At 39.5% G+C, this 23,031-nt stretch overlaps 1 protein-coding gene across 1 annotated transcript in view; it reads right to left on the bottom strand.

Annotated features, from left to right (window-relative positions):
- Nucleotides 1-15,306, bottom strand: part of ITGA2 (integrin subunit alpha 2) — a gene marked incomplete at its 5' end in the record, with an annotated part of 81,642 nt that extends 66,336 nt beyond the window's left edge. The window contains one exon of the mRNA XM_084233211.1: nucleotides 15,249-15,306. Within this exon, the coding sequence (XP_084089337.1) occupies nucleotides 15,249-15,306 (58 nt within the window). The remainder of the gene's footprint in view (nucleotides 1-15,248) is intronic.
- Nucleotides 15,307-23,031: the final 7,725 nt, after the last annotated feature.

Raw genomic sequence — 23,031 nt, 5'->3', positions numbered from 1 at the left:
AGATTGTTTTACCTTTATACTAACAATGAGTTAGGCATATAATGGGAAATCAATGAAGATTAGTCAGTTAATATACAAATCCTCAGAGTTCTGGACTGGTTCACAGGAAGATGCTTGATTCATTCTACTAAGAAGATAGATGGATGGATTGAAAGATAGATTTGTATATACATACATATATATGGTACATATATTTACACAGATATTCACAAATACACACATTTTATTTGCTATTTTAGATAGCATTTAACTTTGCTTGTTATCTAGGAGAGTCCTAAACAGAAGATTAATTATATTTTAGGATGATAAACTGGCAGAAATATGCCAATGTAGAAGTACAAGCATTTTTTTAACTGAAAAAACCATATGCTAGGCAAGACCAACAGTATAACGTAGAATCTAAGAGTCTGACTGCTGAGATGTGAAGAGCTCTGTGAACTTGGCAAATTCTTCATCCAATATAGCCACTGCTTTCTCATTTATGAAATAGCTATAATATACCTCATTATAATAAGTCAATGCATATAAAATGTTAAACCCAGTGCCTATGACAACACTTAGTAAAGAAAACTTTGTTATTATTTTTTACAGTTAATATTATGTGACACTGAGGATAGCATACATTTTGAGAAATTTAAAAAGCACACCAATTTGTAATCTAACTTTCACCTCTAAGATATCCTGAGCAAATTTACTTATAAGCTATTGAAAACTGATGTGTAATGGGGAGGGGAAATGATAAGCTGCTGCATTTTGCTGAGGGATGAAAGCCAAGAAAAAGTTCATGGATCTTATAGGAAGTCAAAGCAGCAGGAAGCGGAATTACTCAGACTGGACTTTGAAAATAAGCAAAAATGATTCAGACTCTAAAGTCTGAAAATAATTACGCAGAAGTGTGGCAAATAATTACGCAGAATATATATGACAACAGAAAATGTCATAGGTCACATCTGAACACATACATAACCAGAGGAAATAATTTTCAGTAGCATTGTCTTTATGCTGAAAAGATGATAATGCAGAAATAATGTCAAAAGCCCTCCTCTCAAATAAAGAAAAACTAAAAGCAACTAAATTTAGATAATATAGACCTTTTAGAAATGGCCACCATTGCACACATATTTAAGCTCCATACTAACTGACTTATAATGACTATAGTGCTTTAAAAAAATCACAAAATGCAAAACCAAAAGCTCAAAATGACTTATAACTGCCTTCGGAATACAGCTGCATAATATTTCCTTTGCTTTTTTTGAGAAAGAAAATTGCAATTTTTTAAATAAAAGTCTTTGTTTTAGGTGTTGAATTTTATGTTTTATAAGGATCTTGGTGCCACCATTCTCCTCCATGGATTATATTAGAAATGAAGAGCTCCTGGAGCAGCTGCCTTGAATCCCCAACTTCCCTGGTGTCTGGCCCTCTACTGCTATGTGACAGGTACTGCCTATAGCCCCTTAAAAAGCTTCCTTAAATAGGGCCTCTCCGGTGGCACAGCAGTTGAGTGCCACAGCCTCTCCAGCGCCCGTTCGATCCCTGGCTGCTCCCCGGCCACCAGAGGAGGGTCCCACATGGCGTGACAGAACTCTCTTGCCGCCCGCTGCTCCCCTCAGCAGTGTACTTCCTCAGTCTGCCTGCTCTGCTCCCCGCTCTGGCTCTGGTGAATTCTCTCACCCTCACGTGCTTCTGACTGTACCCAGTGCTTGTACAAATAAATAAATAAATCTTAAAAAAAAGGTTCCTTAAATAAATGATGATAAAAATGGATGATTACAAAGAATATGAAATTTAAAATAGCATTTTTATATGCCTTTAAAGGTTACAAATACTTTCCCATTCATAAGCCCATTTGAATCACCCACTCACCCAACAAGGTGGGATAGAGTTTGCCTGTGACTTATCCAAAGTCACCCAGAAAAATGGCATTTGGCATTTAATGTACTCTTCGAAGCTGGCATTCTTTCCATGATGCCATGAACATTAAATTGCTTAATACATGTTTGTTCAGGGGGGTAGTTCTCAACTTGAAACAATCTTCTCCTCAGGGAGTCTTTGGTAATGTTTGCACACATTTTTGGTTGTCACACTGGTGGGGTAGGGCGGCTATTGCATCTAGTGGGTGGAGGCCAGGGGTCGTGCTCAGCATCCTAAGTGCACAGGGCACTCTCATCCCTTCCCTGAAAGAGTTTTCGGACCCCAAATTTCAATAATGCCAGTGGTGAGCAACTTGGTCTAAAAGATTATGTTAGAAATGACACAATCATTTCTAAATGATTGAAACTAAGCAAAAATGATTCAAACTCTAAAGTATAGCTAACAAGATGGAAAATGGTCTAAAAGATGGAAAGACTTATAACATCATTAATTTGAATAAGTTGCTAGGGTGTTTTAAAACACGTCTGGGGATACCTCGACCCTCTCATCAAGAGGCAGAATAAGCATCCTTCCATGACTAGAGAGGGTGCTTTGTGATTGCTTAGATGAACAAAAACAGTAGGCATAATTTCTGAGTCTAGTTTAGAAAAGGCCATGGAGTTTCCGCCAATTGCTTGTTTTTGTTTTTTAGGAACACTTGCCTTTGGTTCCAGAGTTGCCCTGAAAGAAGTCAGGTTACCCACAGAGAGCCCTGCTGCAGAGACCACTTACCAGTTATAGGAAGAGAGACCTGCCTATCCACTGACATAACCACAAGAGAGCTCATGCCAGAACTGCCCAGCCAAGCTGTTCTCAAAGTCTTACCCAAGAAACCATGAGAAACAAATAATTACCTTTGTCTTTTTAAGTAACAATATTTTTAAGATTTATTTTATTTATACAAGAACTGGGGTACAGGTCAGATGCACGGGAGGGTGAGAGGATACACCAGAGACAGAGCAGGGAGCAGAACAGTCAGACTGACGAAATACAATGCTGAGGGGAGCAGCAGGTGATACAGGAGAGGTCTGCTCGCCATGTGGGTTGCTCCGAGGCCAGCGGGGATCAAACAGGCACTGCAGAGGCTGTGGACAGCTTCACAGTGCTGCACTCAACCACCTGCACCACCAGGGATGCCCTAAGCTACAAATTTTTAGAGTGATTAATTACATGACAATATTAGTCAATCAGAAGGAAAACAAGAGATATGAACAGACAATTCACCAACGAGGAATTCCAGAAGGCCAATAATATATGAAATTTCATAGAATTTTGATAATGAATTTTCATTATCCTTTCCAATAAGCAAGATGCAAATTCAAACCACAATGAGACACTATCTCACATCAGTGAGAATGGCATAAATTAAAAAGACCCCCAGTAATGAAGTTTTGGAGAGGATGCAGAGTAACAGGAACCAAACTATTGGTGGTGATGTAAACTGATGTAGCCATAATGGAAAGTGATCTAAATTTATCTTAAAAAACTAAAAATGTAAATAAATACTGTACTAGCTGGCATTATCACTCTTGGGCATCTATCCAAAGAACATAAGACTATCAATGAAAAAAACCTATATTCTTGACAATGTTTACTGTAGCACTATTTACACTAGCTGGGATATGGAAGCAGCCTAAGTGTCCATCAGGAAACACCTAGATCAAGAAGATGTGGTTTATCCACACTATGGAATACTATTTGGCCATAAAGAAAGATGAAATGTAGCCATCTATGGAAAAATGGAGGGAGCGGAGAGGAATTATATGTAATAAAGCCAGTGAGAATGACAAGGGTAAGTACTGGACATTTATATAATAGACAACTCAACAAAGTAAAACACTTGCAAAAATTACCGGACATTAATAAACACTTTGAGGGTTCTGAGGTTAAGATGGAGTGGGGATATAAGGGATCGTGGTGGGAAAAAATTGAAAAATAATATTAATAAATAACCAGAACAATCTTCAGATTTATTTACAAGGATTCAAGTGCTCTGACAAAGAGAAAGTCTTCTCTTTCCCCCTAAAGGTTTCTGATCCAGGGAAATATGGAAAACTTAGCTAGAGGATTACCACTCTTCAAGTGGAAATAGATTATAATCAGCCTGTGGGATAGAGGTGACAAAGAGAAGTTTGTCAAAAAAGATTTTCAAATGAAGTTCTGAAGGCATCTTGGAATGATGGGTGAGTTGGAGTTTTGAACTTTCATAATTTCAAATACTGGATATTACCCAAATGAGGCATTTATTAGATGGTCTCATGAGGTTTCTTCCAGACCTGAATTCCAGAATATCCCAATGCACATATATTTTTCAAAAGATAGAGGTTTTTAAATTATAACTTTAAAATGCATCCTGATCCATATGAATAAAGAGAAATAAAATGAATAAGTAGAACCATTGCATATCTATCAAACTACTATAAAAAGTTTTTTTAAGCCATAAAAAGTAGGGTAAGTATAATATTGGCCAAAACTGGTAAGTTCACACACACTACTTGATAATTATGCTATTCGATATGGAACAACAGCTAAAAAATACGCATAATCTTTGACCCAGTAATGCCTCTTCTGGAAATTGTCCAGAAGGAAAAAAGAAAAGAAAAAAAGAAAACTTTCTCATACAATGATATTTATAGCCATATTATTTATGGTATAGAGGAAAACCGGCAGGAAACAACCTAACTCTCCAACAATGGAACAATGGCTAACCATGACATGGCAGGAGGCACTGATGTAGAGTTATAAATATGATACTCATATAGAAAAAAATCTATATGATAGCAAATTTAAAAAAGTAAACCATTCATTTTCATATAAATGGTGAGTATATTTATTAAAACATTATTCAACCTATAAATATCAGTATCAATAGTTTTCCTATTAAGATTAATATATTAGTGTCATTTTTCTACAATGATATTCAAATATTCTGCTTTATATAGAAAAACTTCTATAAACTGAAATTATTTATCAAGTTTAGAAATACAATGGAGTTATTTACATATTATCTGAATTCTATTTTTATTTTAATTTTTAAACTGTTTTTGCCAAGCATTTTTTGAACCCTTACTATATGTTAGGACCTGGGAATACAATGATAAATAGAGTGGAAGGTGATCTTAAAGATTGTATTCAGGGAGAGAGAGAGTCAAGCTAAAGATAAACTGTTTGATAGAACAGAAAAGGGAATAGTAAAAGGTTTGGGGGAAAATTAAAGAATGTCGGCCCTGCCCTAACACTTTTATTCATCTTGTTACTTGTCAATAGAGCTATTCAGTTAGACAGTTCAAGCCAAAGGAGAAACACTGAAGCAAACAGTCAAAGAAGTGAAAAATAATTTATCAACTACCGTATAAATTAGCAAGTTGACATAAATCTGCAAATAGAGAGATTTTTGCAGGTACTAATTGGAAAGAATAAGTTTTTGGCTTGGCAGTCACTCCAAGAGTGTGCCTTTAATCCATGTTGCAGTAGTTGTCAGACACACTGATGTTCATTGTTCATTCAACAAAATTCAACTTGGCACAAGTGAAGAAGACAGGCCCTGGCTTCTCAGCATTTGCAATCTAGAGGAGTTATAGCCAAGTGAAAAGATGATTAAAATAGAACATTGCCAACTGCTATCAAAGGGTCCACATGAGGAGGACACCTATACTAGATTAGGGCTTGGGTAGGCTTTTTGGGGGAACATGAGCCTCAGTTAAATTGAGGTTTAAATGATGTACAGAATAGGAGTTTAGGGCCTAATTGTATTTCAGAAAGAGAAGACAAAGGCATGAGTTTATGGGATTGTACTCTAAAAAAGGGATAAGGTCTTATCTCAGTCGAATGATAACAAAAAGTAAGAAACATTAAAATCTCATTATTTGGGGCCAAAATAATATACTACTAAGTAAAGCAATCACAAAAGGATTTCTTAATTGCTGTGTGATGTGTTCTGTATATTTATCCCCTCAACCTCCACCACCAACCAGACTTCACATATCAAAATTCTAACTCCCAAAGACAACGGTATTAGGAAGTGGGCCTTGGGAGATGCTTAGGCTTTGCCCTTATGAGTGGGACCAGCCCCTTTAAAAGAGGTTCCAGAGAGACCCTCCAGTCCCTTCTACCCTATGAGGATACAGTCAGAAGGTGCTCACCAGGAAATTATCATACTGGTACCTTCACCCTGCACTTCCCAGCCTCCAGAACTGTGAGAAATAAGGCACCCAGTCAGTGGCATTTTGTTATAACAGTCTAACAGTCTGAACAGACCAAGACACTGTGACATTTGCACAAACTATTTAACTATTTTTCCATTTGTACTGACTTTTTATTTGAACTTTTTATTACACTTTTATCTTAAAAGGATACATAACAGTATCCCAATTTCCAAGGCTAAGCTTTTCTTCCTCTGACTGGAATAGTGGTAATAAGTACAAAGAAAACTAAGTCAATTATTCTGAAATATCTATTTTATACATTAGCACTCAGAAGATAGTTGAGAAAAGATTATAAAATCCAGAAGCTTCTGTGTCCATAGTCTAACAAGTGTCCAGGAAGTTATAGGGTTTAAAGGACCTGGAGGTAACTGGTAAACAATTTGGAATAGAGTTATCTGACTGAACTGAGCAGAAGGCAGCTTGTGTTCTGTCTGCATTTCTACATGGTATCCATGGAAATGAGATCTGTCTTGCACAAAGACAAACAAAGGCCACCTTCAAATGAATCAGCAAGAATGACAACTGCCAATGTTCAAGGCATCATGGGCGCATTTGCTTCGCTTGTGCTTTTCAAAACACAATGAAATAATCTCTCACACGGACAATACAGTGCCCATCATGCTTTTATTTCCACTGCTCTGTTTAAACATTAACCTCATTTTTATACAGAGAGCTTTTCAACGCTCAGGAGTTCTGAATGGCTCCTGTAGTAAGAACTGTCTCTAGTCACTTGAAACTATTAAAAGGAAGAATTGCAGTTACCCTCAGGACACAGAATAATGCAGGAATCATTACTCACAAAAATTGTAGTTTCCACAAGCTATTTGGGTAACAGGACAGACAATCTCTCAAAGGAAGAAAAATTAACTTTAAATTTATTGACCATACTAATGATCTACGGAACTGAAAATATTAGCAAAATACACATTTTGAGTAAAACACTGGTTAGTTAATGCGACTAAGGGGTGTAAGTATCCATAGGCATAGACTATTGAAACATGACTCTAAGCACTGTGAGACTGTTTTAATTTTAGCAAAACTAAGAAAAAATATTTTTTCTAGCTCATAGGATTAACTGAATATGGTTTCAAAAGTTTTGAAAATCTCACTGAGTTTCACAGAATTAGACTTGACTACTTTACTGACCGAAACTTTATATGCCACCACTAATTCTGGAACTATGATTTCTGGAAAGATTATTTTGAGGATTTTTCTCATATTGGATGGAAATAGAATTAGAAGCAGAACTGGAGAAACATAAATCTATAGCTCTCAAAGCACTTCTTTGCTTTTTTAGGAAATCTGACTAAAGCACTGCTACTCATTCTACAAGCAGGATTGGAATATTGTTGCATGTTACACACTCTAAAACCAGCACTAAGTTCATTAATTATAGCTACTCTAGCATGTATATAATGTATATAATAATGTCTCCCTCCTCAATTCCAGTAGCCACATGGGAGGGTGGGGAGCCTCTTCCTTTAGCTCTGCTGTACCCCCTCCCCTAATTTGCAAATCTTGGGCAACTTCACCTTTTGTTCATCTTTTAATATTCCCTCCATTTCATGTTCCAGAACGTACTTTGCCTCCATGCATATGATTATCTATGGCCACTAATTTGTTATTGAGGGACACCCAGTTTTCCCCCCTCTCCGTTCTCTCTGATTATATCTTTTCCACAGGCATCAGTGTTCTTCTTCTTCCTCAGTTCTTCTTGTGCTATGCCACATACAGATACTCCAATATAATTTTCAAAAACTACAATGTACCTTGAGTAACATATATAATAGAAATAGAAAAAAATCTCATTATAACATTTTTATGCAAGTCTTTCCAAGGGTTGTTTCGTTATTTTTTTTAATTTTTTTAATAAATTTTATTTTTATATTCCCCATACAATTGCAGCCCCCTTATTTTGACCCCAATCCCTCCCCTCCCCGCCCCCCACTCTCCCATAGAGTATCTCTGGTTCATAGTTTTTTGTTGATTTTGATTTTCACTTTCTTATAGTTATTCATTTTCCTGGTCCCTTATTTAAGTTTTCTAGATTCCTGCTATGAGTGAGACCATCCGGTATTTTTCTTTTTCTTTCTGGCTTATTTCGCTGAGCATGATCCCTTCCAGCGCCATCCATGTTTCTTTAAATCCAGTATTCCCATCTCATTGTTCCCATCTCTGTCCCTATAGATACTCTCTCCTCTCTTCTCCTGCCAGATTTCCGGTCACTGTCTACATTTCCTCTCCTTTTATTTACTCCTCAGCCCACTTGACAATGGCTTCTGCTTTTTTCACTCCAGGAAACCGCCGTTTCAGACTGTTCGGTTTCTGTGAAGTTCAGTTTACTGACCAAGTCTTCTTTCTCAAAATAGCTTTTCAGTGGCTTACCCTGCAGTCTTCTCTCTGCTACGCCAGCTGCTCCTTCTCTCTTCCTTTATGTCTCTTCTCCTCACCTGAACCTCTAAGATAGTTTGCTTGACTCAAAAATCAATGTCTTCGGGCCTCCCCGGTGGCGCAGCGGTTGAGCGCTGGGTTGCGAAACTGCGCGCGGCCTCTGCGGCGCCGGTTTGATCCCCGGCTGCTCCCCGGCCACCAGAGGAGGGTCCCACATGGCGCGCAGACCTCTCCTGCCGCCCGCTGCTCCCCTCAGCAGTGTCCTTCGGTCCTTCTGCCTGCTCTGCTCCCCGCTCTGGCTCTGGTGAATTCTCTCACCCTCCCGCGCTTCTGACTGTACCCAGTGCATGTATAAACAAAACAAACAAACAAACCAGCAAACAAATAAATAAAGCATGCCTCTATAAAAAAAAAAAAAAAAAAAAAAAAAAAAGAATTCCTTTAAAAAAAAAAAAAAAAAAAAAAAAAAAAAATCAATGTCTTCAATTTCTCTCCAGATGTCTACATTTCTATCCCCATCTAGCTCTCTCTCCTTTTCCTAAAACCACTTCTATAATTGTTCATTAACTAGACATGTACACCTGGATGTCCAAACTCAACCCGCTGAATTAAACTGATCATCTTCTAACTTGCCTTCTTTTGGCATTTCCTGCCTCAATAAATGGCACCCCATTAATTGAGTTGTCCACATTAGAAACTGAGGCCTCAATCCTATCTTCTCCCTCTCTTCCTGCCACCATAGCAAATCAATCACCAAATCCTGTCCATTCTTCCTTAATATCATTCAAGTCTGTCTCCTACTGTCTTTTCCTACTGCTAAATATAAGTTCTCACAACTTGCATTCTAAACTGAGGCGATCACCAGAACCAGCTCTTTCCTAAATGGTCTAGTGTTTTCAGTCTGGCCTCCATTCAACCCACTATCCTGTGTGCTATTAGAGTCATCTAAGGAGAAACTGTTTGATCACGGCACTACTCTGCTTAAGGTCCTTTAAAATCTTCCCATTGTCTCTCAGAATAAAATCCAAACTCCTCACCAAGGTTTACAAGGCCCTCCATGGTCTGGTGCTTGCTAAGCTCTTAGCTTTCACTCTGTAAATACCCTGAGCAGTGTGTCCTGCACATAGGAACTTTCTGCTTTCCTTTTCAAGCATCTGAAACACGCAATACCCCAGGAAACAGGAGACATGGGTCCTGGTCCTGGTTATGTTATTCTCCATACTATATCACTACATTATCACTTACAGATATTTAAAAAGAGGACCTCTGGACTCTGAACTTTGAGGCCCTTCAAGTAAATATGTATTATAATGATTCTTTACTGCCCCATGAAGACTTGTCTTGAAGTAGACACTTCAATGTGTCCAATGATATCCTCCATACTCTGAACTTAACACATAGTTCTGTACCACAGATCTGGCAATTAGTTATGTGACCATATGACATCTATTATGTTATAGACTTTTGTTACATCATCTCCATGTTTCAGCACAGATAACATACTATAACAAAAATAAATTTTTTATACAAAAATATTTGGTGCCAATAGGTATGATGGCTCTAAACCCTCAATCTAGTAGATACCATGGTTGTGAGATGACTATGGCTATTCTAACCTTCACATCTAGACCTGATGATGTTTCTTAATTACTGCCTCTCAGCAATGAAAACCCTTCCCCCAGTAGTCCCTGAGCAGGCCTCCATTCACATCTCTTTGGCCAAAATTGTATCCTATCACTATAACTAAATCAGACACTGGTGAGGTGTATGGGACCACTAGGACTAGTTCAGTCTAATCATCCCACAACCTACCTTGATCCACTAGATGTGCAGAGATGGGAGGTAACTCAGTAATTGGATTTCTGTCAGAACATAGGGTAGCAGGGACAGAAATTGGTTAGGCAGTCTCTAAGGACTGAGACAATGTCCTTCCCTATTGCTTGAGTTTGCTTCCAAATAAACATCAACTTATTAGGACCATAATGCTTCATGTGTTTTTATATTCATATCCTTCAAGTTTCCTCTGACTCCACAGCTTTATGTGAAACAGGTACTACATAAAAAATAAGATCAGGGCCTCCCCTGATGGTGCAGCGGTTGAGCGCTGGGCTGCGAAGCTGCCTGCAGCCTCTGCAGTGCAGGTTCGATCCCCGGCCTCAGGTGAGGGTCCAACAAGGTGCGCAGACCTCTCCTGCCATGCCCGCTGCTCCCCTCAGCAGTGTATTTTGTCAATCTACCTGCTTTCTTCCTGCTCTGTCTCTGGTGAATTCTCTCACCCTCCCGCGCTTCTGACTGTACCAGTGCTTATATAAATAAATAAATAAATATTTATAAAAAAATAAGATCAATTACTAGATTTCTAGGACTGACCACAGCATATTGTTGCACAGTATTGGCTGTCTCAAGGTCAACAAAGCACCTACAGGTCATTTGAAGGGCCACAGTAGGGTTCGCTTTCACACACAGATCTTTTGTCTTGGGGTTTGTGGTATCAGGATTCTGCTCTTTAAGGAGCTATTTTTCTGTGTGTTCTTCCAGGTAAATCTTTAGTCACCATAACAAATGAAAAAAAAAAAAAAAGAACCCCTCAGCAGCTGGTTAGTGATTACCTTGCAAGGTTCCTTCTCTTCTATGCTGTGCTAAATCTTTCAATAATATCTCAAGCCAAGCAGGACTAATCGTCCAGACCAAGACTTGTGACTTCCTTTAGAAGATGTCAGGATGGTACTTTTGGTCCAAAATATTTTATTTCCATTTCTTCTTGAAATTTTTGATACCTGACAGAACGTGTCTTTATTTTGCTGAATGTCTAAAATTCCAACATTAGAACTTCATTTCTTTACATCAGTAGGCTAATCCTTTTTAAGATGCCCAAGGCTATTAGCACATTAAGAAGACAGGCGCACTCATCACACACAGAAGAGGGAATGCATTTGAACTGACGTAGTCATGACTCAGTGTTGAAATCTGCCTGTCCTGGTGGCCATCTCACAAGGTGGTACAGGCAACACTGGAATTTTAATTTGTTAGAAAAAAGGAGGCATAGTACCTGGCTGTACTTCAGAAGCATATGAGTAATTGTTTTTAAATAACGAATCCTGAGCCCCAGTCCATGAATTTAAATCAAACAGTGGCTCATGAAGCAGTATTTAAGAGAGCAAAGCTTAGTCAAGGTGGGGCAGGTATGGCAGGAGAGCCTGGGGGAAGGAAGCCAGATTATCAAAGAGTGGCCTAAGGCTGTTTGGGGCTGAGTATGGGTAGAGAGAGGCAGTTCAGAGCAGGTCCCAGAGATGAGAAATTGCCTCAAACTTACCTTCTAGTTATAAAAGAAAAACTTTCCTACTTTATACCTTTTCTTGGCATTGTCTCTTCTAGCACTGGAAAATGTTCAGTCACAAAGGGATGAGCAAAAAAAAAAAAGGGGGGGGGAGGGACTAGGCACCAAGGCAATGAAGGCAAGTAGAGTGTTCTGGGAAGATTCTAATACAAAATAAAATATGACCAGGTGCAGTCAGAACTCAGAGAGTGTATGCAGCTATCTGTGCACGATGAGGGTGAGTGCACAGTGTTGTGTAGAAGTGCATTTGGCAGAGGAAAGGCTGAACACACAGGCTGAGACCAGATGGTAAAAGGCTTTTTATGACACTCAAGAAATTTGGATTATACCCTATTTGGGGAGCCACCAAATATTTGCAACAAGGGAGTGATTGGAGACAGATCATTGTTTAGAAAGATAATGTTGGTGACAATAATGAAAATTAACTGAAGGAATAGGAGATCAAAAGAAGGCACAAAAAAAATGAGGGCCTGACGTGGCTGGTAGCAGAATGTGTATGAACAGGGATGGAGAACAAACAAAACTTGTGGATTGACTTAAGTTGAAAATGAGTGTAGTGACCCCCCCCCATGTCAGTATTTCCATGATAATGCTGCCCTTAAACAGCAGTGAACAATAGTTGGGAATGTTTCAAAGGACAGGTATGGACCTCACAGAGGACACAGGTAGAGTTCCTTGTGCTTCCACCCCACCCAGAGGGATCTATTTGGTGGCAGAAGGAAATATTGATCTGGAGTCTAATTGGAGAGACTGACTTGAGTGGGTAACTGGCTGAGAGAGAGATGGTAGAATGAAGAGGAGGATCCAGGATGGGACTCTTCAAACACCAGCAAGAGCCAGGTCAAACCAATGAGGCAGGGTTAACAGAGACAAAGAAAGAAGAGCCAGGACAGTAGAAGAACAAAAGAACAGAAGTCAGAGGGGAAGTGTGTTTCACATGAAAGAGCTACAAAATTAAATATTAAAAGGAAGAACTTCTTACTAAGAAAGTAATTAGAATATTTACAGCTTGAGGGGAAATTAGGGAGAGGATTTGAGGGTATTCATGAAGGCAGAAGAAATCCTGGGGCAGGGTACTCAATTGTGGAAGGTGAAACACAGGGTGAGCATTACACCTGGTCTGGCCAACACTAGAGAATGTAGTGATGTGTGTTTTGAAATTACATTTCCCTTTCCTTTATGGACTTACTATTTAATTTATGGATGATCTAGATCTCTATGGGCTCTTTTCTATCCTCAGTCTGTTTACTATTTCAATGATTGCAAGCATTTAAACCAAAGAATGATGCATGAAAAGTGATGACTTTGAAACTAAACTATGAGCAGTACTTTTTCTTAAAAACCCATGAGAAGGTTATCGGAGGTGAATTTGAAACTGAGTGTTAACATGAGATTTGAGGAATTATGCTTCTACAGTTAAAGTTTCAGAGCTATCAAGCTATAGCCAGCCAGCCATTGCAGCATGAGTTAGATCCCTGGCCAGGGAACTCACCCACATGGTGCAGCAGACCTCTCCTCACTCACCCGCTGCTCAGCAGTGTATTTCAGTAGATCTGCCTGTTGTGTTCCCCACTCTGTCTCTGGTGAATCCTCTCACCCTCCCGTGCATCAGGCCTGTACCCGGTTCTTGTATAAAAATAAATAAATCTTTAAAAATAATTTTTTTAAAAAGAGATAAGGTAATGAGATATATATATATATATATATATATATATATATAAAAGTCAGCTAGCACTGACCTAGCTTATTTATGTTCACTTCGGATGTTCATGGTATCAAAAATGATTTTGTTTCCCCAAAAACTTGTTTGAGGTAACAAATATGCACTTTATTATGATTACCCTAAATTAAGAGGAAGCCTGTTCCTTGACTATGCAAATAACTGGAGCAGGAAGAGGAGGTACGTATTCAAAATACTTTTACAGATGTCATTTTAAGCCACCTCCTCTTGCTTGCATTGAGAAGTCCTTATTAAATAACTCCAGGTAAATTCTCTGCTGGATGATACACCCTGCAGCTACACATTCCACTACAGGGTTTTCTCACAGCTCTTTCAAAAACAAGCCTCAACACTTCAAAGATAAGAAAATGATGTTATGTTTCCATAGCTTCTGTTAATAATGGGTAATTTAAGAGATGAAAAAAAAAATACCTTGGTTTTAAATATGCATTAGCTCTTGGGAAGGTTGTGGTTCCAGGGACCAATTTTTCAATGTGAATCCAACTTTATGTGAAACCCCTAGATTAGGGTTGATGCCCCTCAAAAGCAATCTTGTGATGCCAGGACAGAACAACCTGGAAGCACCAGACACTGTTCCAAAGAAAACCTAATGATAATTCATTCTTGGCTGAGAGCTGGAGAAAGTGGTGGTGTTAGTTCTGTCACCTGGATAAAATCCTACAGGGTTATTCTGGACCAGGTTTCTTCCATAATAATGAAGAGGGAGAGGGGCAGAATGCCAGGCTCCAAGGACAGCTTGAGAGTTACTTCTCTTCCTTATGATAACACTTGAAAAACCAAGTGATCCTTCAAAACTACAAAATGCAAATGTAAACTCTCCCTCCAAGAGCAATAAATTTCTGAACCCTAAGCACACACTAGGCCCTGGATAAGATCAGAGAAAGTCCTCCTAATGGCCGGTGGTCACCCAGCAGCTCTGCACCCTCAGCCCCAATTTCCCATTTAGAGTAAAAGAAATCAGGCAGCGGGTGGGCCGCGCTCTTACCGCCTGTTTTTGGAGATGCTGCTCTGGTGAATTCTCTTGTGGAAGCTAAGAGCAAGAAAGTGGAAAGAACTTTTCCTGGCCTAAGTTTACGTTTGTTCTGCAGATGAAGTTACAACAATACGAGGAAGGCATAAAGGCAAGGGGAATTTCCACTCTGCTAAGAACTGAAGAGGAGCTTAGTTTCTCCAAGTTCGCTGTGGGAAGAAACACCAATGGAGCGTCCTCAGGATAGAGGTATTATTCACACACTTGGGATGAAAAACACATTTTGGGCACCCAGGCTTCTGCAAAGCTACTAGGCTTTCGCTGCGGGGGTGCAGGCTGCGGTCCAAACGCGATTCCGGGGAACCACAGAGTGCCGGGTGCGGGTCAGGAGAGGCACCTGTGCGCGCCAGCACAGCCCCTCACCTCTACTCGCTCCGTGTGTGTGTGTGTGAGTGTGTGAGTGTGTGTGCTTGGGCGCCCAAAACTAGAGCGCGCATTAAGGTGATTTGGCGGGGGCTCATTAGAATGAGACCTGCCTTCGGGGGACACCAGCTCCGGGAGTGGGAAATGGAAAGTCTCCATCCGCCTCGGAATCCGGTTCGGAAGCTGATACGCGCGGAGTTAGGTTGGAGACGCGCGCAGCGCAACACCCCTCCCCGTGGGTGCCCCGCACCGCCCAGCCGACCCGCTTACCTTGGCTGAGCGCTACCACCAGCCGCAGCGGCGCGCCCCTTGTCCGGCCAGCTAACATCCTGAGTCGGTCTCTGGGGACGGTATCTTCTGGGTTTGCAGAGGGGCCCAAGAAACGGGAGATTGTTCAGAAACCGTGGAGAGGGCGTCTATCCCCCGCCCGGGTGTGAGCGGAGAAAAGTTGCAGAGCAGCCCCGGGGGCGCCAAGGCCCGCCCCTCCCGCCCAGGCAAACACCGGATCTGCCCCGGCCCCGCCCCGCACCTTAACTCCACACGCTCCTTACGACCCGCAGGGGTGCCACACGCCCTGCGGAAGGAGGCGAGCGCCTGGCAATCTTTACTGCCCTGGACAGGACTGGCCAGGAACTCCGAAGGGGCGAGAACCGGCCAGCCCGGTGCCCTTCCACTGGAGACCCCCGAGAACCCAGACCCATCTGCATTCCTTGCCCGCTAGCACCCCGGTCCTAGAAGGTCCTAAGCCCCACTCTTTAGGGAGCTGCACAGAGCATTGCTTTCTCTGTTTTCTCAAGTGGGTGGAGAAAGAGACAAAAATAACCACAGAATGACCAGGTTAGAAACTAACTCAACAGGAAAGATCTGCTCACAGTCACAATTATCCAAAGTGATATTTAAGTAAACCTGCTGCAAGCCCTGTGTGTGTGTGACAGAAATCCTCGTTCTCTTACCTTTAAGATAATAAGGACCTGATTTGGTCTCCAAGTTTAAGTGATTTAGTTCACAGCAGAGTGGAAGCCCATATATAAACTCATGATTCTTCCTCTTTTGTTCATGTTACACCATGACCATTTTCTTCCATTATTCAGCTTCAAATCTAGAAAAAGAACATTTTAAAACATATCGAAAGTGTTTTTTTTTTTACTGTTAAACCCAAGAAATAGGACATTTGATTTTCTGTAAATTGGATTTTTCCTCCAAAAGCTCATTGGCAAATTTCCAGCACGTTGCTGAAGCCAGAATTCTTCCAGTGTCTACTTTTGTGAAGAAATCAAATATTCTTGTACTTTAGACTCATTATTATTAATCTAATCATTATTATGGTTATTGCTATTCTAAATTTTATAGAGCAGTTACTGTGAGGCAGAATTGGACGCTGAGATACTGTTAATAAGATGAAAAATGGTTCAAAGTGGAAGGACTTAAACAGTTGGTAGAAATCAAATCCTCCCCTTTACCATAGCTAGGGCTGGAGTCTAAATACTAAGTCAGTATTCATCAGATGCTGCAGTTTATAACCATGACTATAAATGCAACGTCCTGTGAAATAAAAGTTTATTGCCCCCAGTTCTTTCCTGTTTCTTATCTGTCAATTACTAACTCAATTTACTAATCCTGACTACACCTGCAGGCATTTTATTCCTGTCCAGTCTATAGCGCTCACCTGCTTACTAAGACTCCCCCTATTACCTGAGAGCTCTTAGGTGGCAACTCACTCACCCTGACACCCCACCTTCACTCTTCAGAGACTTCCTGAAGGAAGCCTGCCAGCCAGGTTTCAGGGAGATGAATATCTTTGTTTCCTTCTGACTCACTGAAATGTGAGTAAGTGTTTGGAACAGACCCTTGTTTGGGAGGCAGGATAGTTCCCTTCATGTGAGGCAGGAATCTGTGCTTTGTCTTTGGGTACTGCAAAGGAAAATATACTCTTCTTTGCTTTGTGCTCAGAACAAGATAAATGAACATTATGCTGGCATGAAAAACAGAATAAATTAGGAACAATATTTTTCCAGAGCAGGCAAACCTTCCAAATTTCAAGAAACAAAGAGTCAATTCCTCCTACTCCACACTAACTTTTAAGAGCGTGAAGGATTCCTAAGAGGAAAGTTTGGGAACCCTTGCTTTAATCTTCCTAGGAATTATTCTGTCTAAAAAGTAATTGCATTGGTGTAGGGTAAGGAAAAATGTGAGGCTTTTCTGCCCTCCCGTCATCAGGATAGATGATGGATCCTTGTGGTCCTGAATGCATGCCTGATGGCGGGCACCTGGAGTAGGGTGTGGGCATAGGTAGATGGGATTCACCTGGGCTAAGACTGGGCTTTTAAGGGCGGCGTCACGGGGATGTCAGCAGAAGCAGAAGAAGTCGAAAGAGAAGCCAAGAAAGAAGCAAAAGAAGCAGAAGCTGAGAGAAGGCCGGAGAGCCCAGATAGTGAGGATTTGCTGGGGGCTGGGAGGACTGCCAGCCTCCCAGCCCCCCAGTGTCCCTGCCTGCCATATGCCTGGTGAACCCCAATAAAAGACCTGCAAAAAACCACTGAGGACTCTGACTCCTCCTTTACCCGGTCTGCTGGATCCTAGAAAACCTGCACCGTGTCCAGTCCTGCCCTTACAATTGGACACCACATTCTGAGCAGGAAATAAGAAAGATTAACATGGGGCTTCACAAACTTTTTGGTTTTAGGAATGCTTTATACTCTTAAAATTATTGAGGATCCCTAGGATAGATATAAAAAATGTAAGATATCTATACATCTATACTTACAGCTAGATCTATAGCAACACCTTTCTCACCTACATCTACATCTATAAGATCTACAGAGAAATCATATATGGATGGAATGTAATGTATCCATGATGGAATATTATTCAATTCAGTCATGAAAAAGAAATCATGCCATATGTAACCACATGGATGAATGTGGACAATATTTTCCAAGTGAAATAAGCCAGAGATGAAAACTGTGTAATCACACTTATATGTAGAGTATAAAAAATTAAACTTGTAAGAAGAGTGGCTACCAGGGGCTAGGTTGAGTGGACAGGGAATTGGAAGGGTATTGGTCAAAGGGTACAAACTTTTAGTTATAAAATGAGTAATCTGGGCTTCAAATGTTTAACATGGTGACTACAGTGAATAATACTGTATTATATAGTTAACATTTGCTAAAAGAATAGAGCTTAAGTCTTCTCACAACACACACAGAAGGGTAACTATGTGATGTGGTAGACGTGTTAATTACCTTAGTTGTGGGTATCATTTTATAGTGCATATGTATATCATAATGTGATATTGTGTGCCATAAACATATGCAATTTTTTTAAAGATTTATTTACTTATGTATACAGAACTGGGGTACAGGCCAGAGGTGTGCAAGGGGGTGAGAAGATTCACCAGAGACAGTGGGGAAGAGAACAGGCAGAGTGACTGAAATACACTGTTGACGGGAGCAGTAGCAAGTCAGGAGAGGTCTGCTGCGCCATGTGGGTTGCTCCCTGGCTCAGGATCAAACTGGAGCTGTAGTGACTGTGGATAACTTCATAGGTTGCGTCTTGACCCCTTGCACCACCAGGGAGGCCCAACATATGCAATTTTTAATTGTAAATTTTATACCAATAAATTGGGGGGAAATATTGGGGATATAATTTTATGTAGATTATTTCTATGTGTTTATCATATGAGAAATTAAAAGCAGATAAGCTTTCCAACATTCATGTATTAATTCACTAAAATATAAGAACAAAGCTAGTACATGTTAATATAAGTATAATATATATGTTAATATAATATAATATATATTTTATTAAGAGAACTCTATTTCCTCAAAATAACAGAACTCATGAGGAGAATGGCATTGTTTTAAATTTTTGCTACTCTTTTAAATACCTTGTTTAAAAACAAAATACTTGATTCTCATATCTGCTTCTGCATTTAATCTATTGTGATATGTAGTTTTGATTAAATCATGAATTAATCTGACATCACACAGATATATAGGTCAAAAAATAGGACATAATTGTGGCTCTTTCTCTGATATTACACACAAATTCAACAAGTAGTATTTTCTTAAAAACTAGTTGCAATGTGAAATCTGAAACCATATCAATGAACTTTTCATACCCTAATGTATTAAATTTTATTTTCTATTGAGAGTTCAAAGAGGTCTTTAATCCATGTAGGATTTTGTCCCATGATACACTGGTCACTAAGTTATGGTTAGTTTGTTCAATAAGTTTTGGTTGACATCATAACTGCCTTTGCAGACCACCTCACGTTCCTCTCTCTTGCATGCTGCTTTCAGGTCAAATTCACTTATTCTCTATTCTTTGCTAATTCCTTAGCTAATTTTTTTGCCTAGAATGGCATTCTCCCTTTTCTCTGTTTCATAAAATTCTGCTTCAAGGCTATAATTGATTTTAAATTACTTGCCCAATCTTTCTTAGCTCCTTTATGCAGAATTTACTATTCTTCCTTGTCTCCTGATTCAGTTAGGAAAAAAGTATGTATTATACATGTATGTATATATTGTATATGTATTATAATATGACTTGAATTTAGTCATAGGTCTATACTTTCTCACTGAAATGTTGGATCTCTGAAATCATGTTTATATCATGAGTCTAGTCCTATAGAGCTATACCTGACATAGTCCTAAAAATAGTAAATTAAAATCAATTTCTTAACAGTTCCATATTCTCCCTAGACCTAAAAAAGGTAGTGATTGTGAAATTCTGTGCCAGTGCTGGAAAATTTGAAATGAAGTAACCAGTGACATACAAAATAAGACGGAGTGTAGCTCAGAATACTTTGAGCTTGACTCATTCACCTGTCTCTAGGCACTGGCTGAAGTGAATAATGCCCAAGAGTAAAAGAGACGCTTCCAACTTAAAAAAAAAACCAAATAAACAAAAATAAAACAAATTCTGTTTCCCAGCTTCCTGGACTCATCAATATACATACATATTTTATTAAAACTTCCATTCTAGCATTACTTGTTTGACAGTCCTGATTTGTTTTCATGTGTGTGGCAGTCAGGCAAAGCAGCCTGGCAGCTCTGCCCACACTTGTTCTGAGTCTGCAAAGACACCGCTCTACAAATTATCGAGTCACATAACCCTGCTCTGGGTAAGACAGTTAACCTAAGTGAGATTGTTCAGATTCTCTTTCCCAGGGATTTGTATTCAGGGTGTAGGGATTCTAGAGACTCTTTGTTAAAACTATATGCATTAGGAATTTGTGTCCGCTTGGTGCAGTCATTTTCTTTAATAAGTCTAGAAAAAACCAATCTGCAGTTATTCATACTAAACAGAGATACAGACGGCAGACCAAGAAACTGAGGCACAGTGCATGAGAGATTGTTTCCGTTCTCTTTTCCATTTTCCATTTCTAGCCATTTACAAGATCTGATTTTCCTTCCTACCTTTAATTCCATGGAATTCCTCAGTATCCTTTTATTTATTTTTTAAATTAAATGTATTTTAATTTTATTTTATATATTTTTTACATCATTCTTCATTTTTGTACAATGTATGCTTTCTCATCTCAGCTATAGTCCCCGTGAAAGTCCCACCACCCATTTACCCATGAACCATCACCATAGTCCCTTTTGCTCTTCCCACCCGTTTTGATCCTACTTCCTTCTCTTCCCCGCAGAATGTCTCTGGCTTATAGTTGCCTGTTGATTTTGATTTTTACTTTATTATAACTACTTTTTTTTCCCTGATCCCTTATTTGGACCCTCTACATTCCTCCTATAAGTGAAACCATCTGGTATTTTTCTTTTTCTTTTTGGCTATTTCACTGAGCATGATCCCTTCCAGCTCTATCCATGTTGCTGCAAATGGCATGAGTTTATCTTTTTTGATTGCTGTGTAATATTCCATTTTTTATGTATTTAAATATAATTCAAGGTTATAGGTTCACAGATGCATGCTACTGCCCCATACCCAATACCAAAGTTCACATAACACATTGGGTCTTCTCCCTTCCCCCTTGCTCCTCTCTTCCCCACACCCTCTCTACTAGCCCAATTTTATAGTCATAATTCTAGGGTTTTGTTTTGGTTTAGGCTTCTCTGTCCTTTGTTCTATTTCTTTATATTCCACATATGACTGAAATCATCCAGTATTTGCTTTTCTCTTAATCTGTTGTAGGTTCCTATTCCTTGTACTAGCTTACCTTTAAGACATATATATTTCTCCTATGGAAAATCCTTGAGGACAGTGAACATGTCTCATAATCCTTTACTCACTGTCCTTAAAATAGGGCCTGACATATAGTTGATGGTCAGAGGTATGAGTTTCACTAATTACTAACTTCTTAACTTAACAAGCTGAAACTAAGAAAACAGGTTTATCTTTAGAACATGGAGATCCTCAAAAAAGGGGATACATTGTACATACATCCTTTGTTTGTTTTTTAAAAAAGTATCATCAAGCCAGCTGTGTGGTTACCTGCTATGCTGTCCTCTCTGGAAAAGTTGGAACAGTCATTTTCTTTAATGAGTCTAGAAATAAAACAATCTGCAGTTATTCACAGTAAATAGAGATACAGAAATAACAAATCAAGAAACTGAGGCACAATGCATGAGAGATTGTTTAGATTGTTTATATCAGAATCAATTATTTTTTAAGCAGGGGCATTAAATCAATCTTACTTAAACTACATTAGGCCAAAGAATACTTAATTGGCAGGATAGGAGGAAACTTCAGAGAAGACCAAAAACTTAAAGTAGAGCCTGGCCTCAGGGCCTTGAAGTGGACACTGAACAAGAAACAATCCACTAGACATAGTTTCTGAGGATGTATGAGTTCTCAGCTTTGCCCCCAACTTCTGCCTTCACTAAGGACTAACTCTTTCATCAGCACTTCTGTTGCCCCATAACTTCTACATATTTCTTAATTTTCCCTGTTTGCTCTCTGGCCCTTATCTTATGAGACCGAATTTTAACTGAGTGAAAGATCTTCTTCAGTGTGACACTTTCCTAAGACCACTCACATTGGTAACTTTTCTTAAATTCCTCTGCCAAGAATATTCAATATTTGATTTTTTTTTGATGATGTTAATTTCTTTTTTTTTTTAAAGATTTATTCATTTATTTATACAAACGCTGGGTACAGTCAGAAGTGCGGGAGGGTGAGAGAATTCACCAGAGGCAGAGCGGGGAGCAGAGCAGGCAGAAGGACCAAAGTACACTGCTGAGGGGAGCAGCGGGCGTGGGACCCTCCTCCGGTGGCCGGGGAGCAGCCGGGGATCGAACCGGCGCTGCAGAGGCTGCGGGCAGCTTCGCAATCCAGCGCTCAACCGCTGCACCACTGGGGAGGCCCTCAATATTTGATTCTTTAGGCAGATAATATTCTTTTCAGAAGCCAAGGACTGTCCTCGCACAATGCATCCTGGGAGTAAGACTAACTTATTTTTTTGATGCAATTTTGATTGTATCATTTAGATTGGAGCCTGTCCTTTCAGATAGAAACACATTTCAAATGTTTAACATAAAAAAAAGTCAAGCCAAACCAATTTTACCATTAGGATTTGTTTGACTGGTGGAGCAGTAATAAGCTTTGTTTCTACATCAAAAGAATGAAATCAGTGAAGATGGGAGAACCTCAAAAGACATTGAACTTAAAGTTTGCCGGGAAGCTCAGACTTCATCATGACTTAAGTTTTTTCTGCTGCTATGTCCCTTATTATTCTTTATGAGAAAGTTGAAGCACAACTCCTGGCTCACAAACTGTGCCCATTTTAAGGCTTTCTAATATTTGTCTCTAAGTTTTCTGCATAATTTTCTTCCAGACTGTGCATCTCTCTCACAAATTCTTATAATTTCTAAGTGATTCTTCATTTGGATTGAGATTCTTGAAGTAACTTCCCTTTTGTCATTTATTCATTGACTTAATATATATTCATTTAGCACTCACCAGGTACAAAGTTTTGGAGTTAACGCTGTGATGAGAATGCTACATTAACCGGCTGCCTTTAATGAATTTGAAATTTCATTACCAAATTCTGCTTTGGTCTTACTTTGGCTGAAAATAGATGCAGTCTATGAGT

The sequence above is a fragment of the Talpa europaea genome (genome assembly GCF_964194135.1).
Source record: "Talpa europaea genome assembly, chromosome: 5".
NCBI classification, from domain to species: domain Eukaryota; kingdom Metazoa; phylum Chordata; class Mammalia; order Eulipotyphla; family Talpidae; genus Talpa; species Talpa europaea.
The sequence above is the reverse complement of the archived record's forward strand: the minus strand, read 5'-3'. Positions and strand labels throughout refer to the sequence as shown.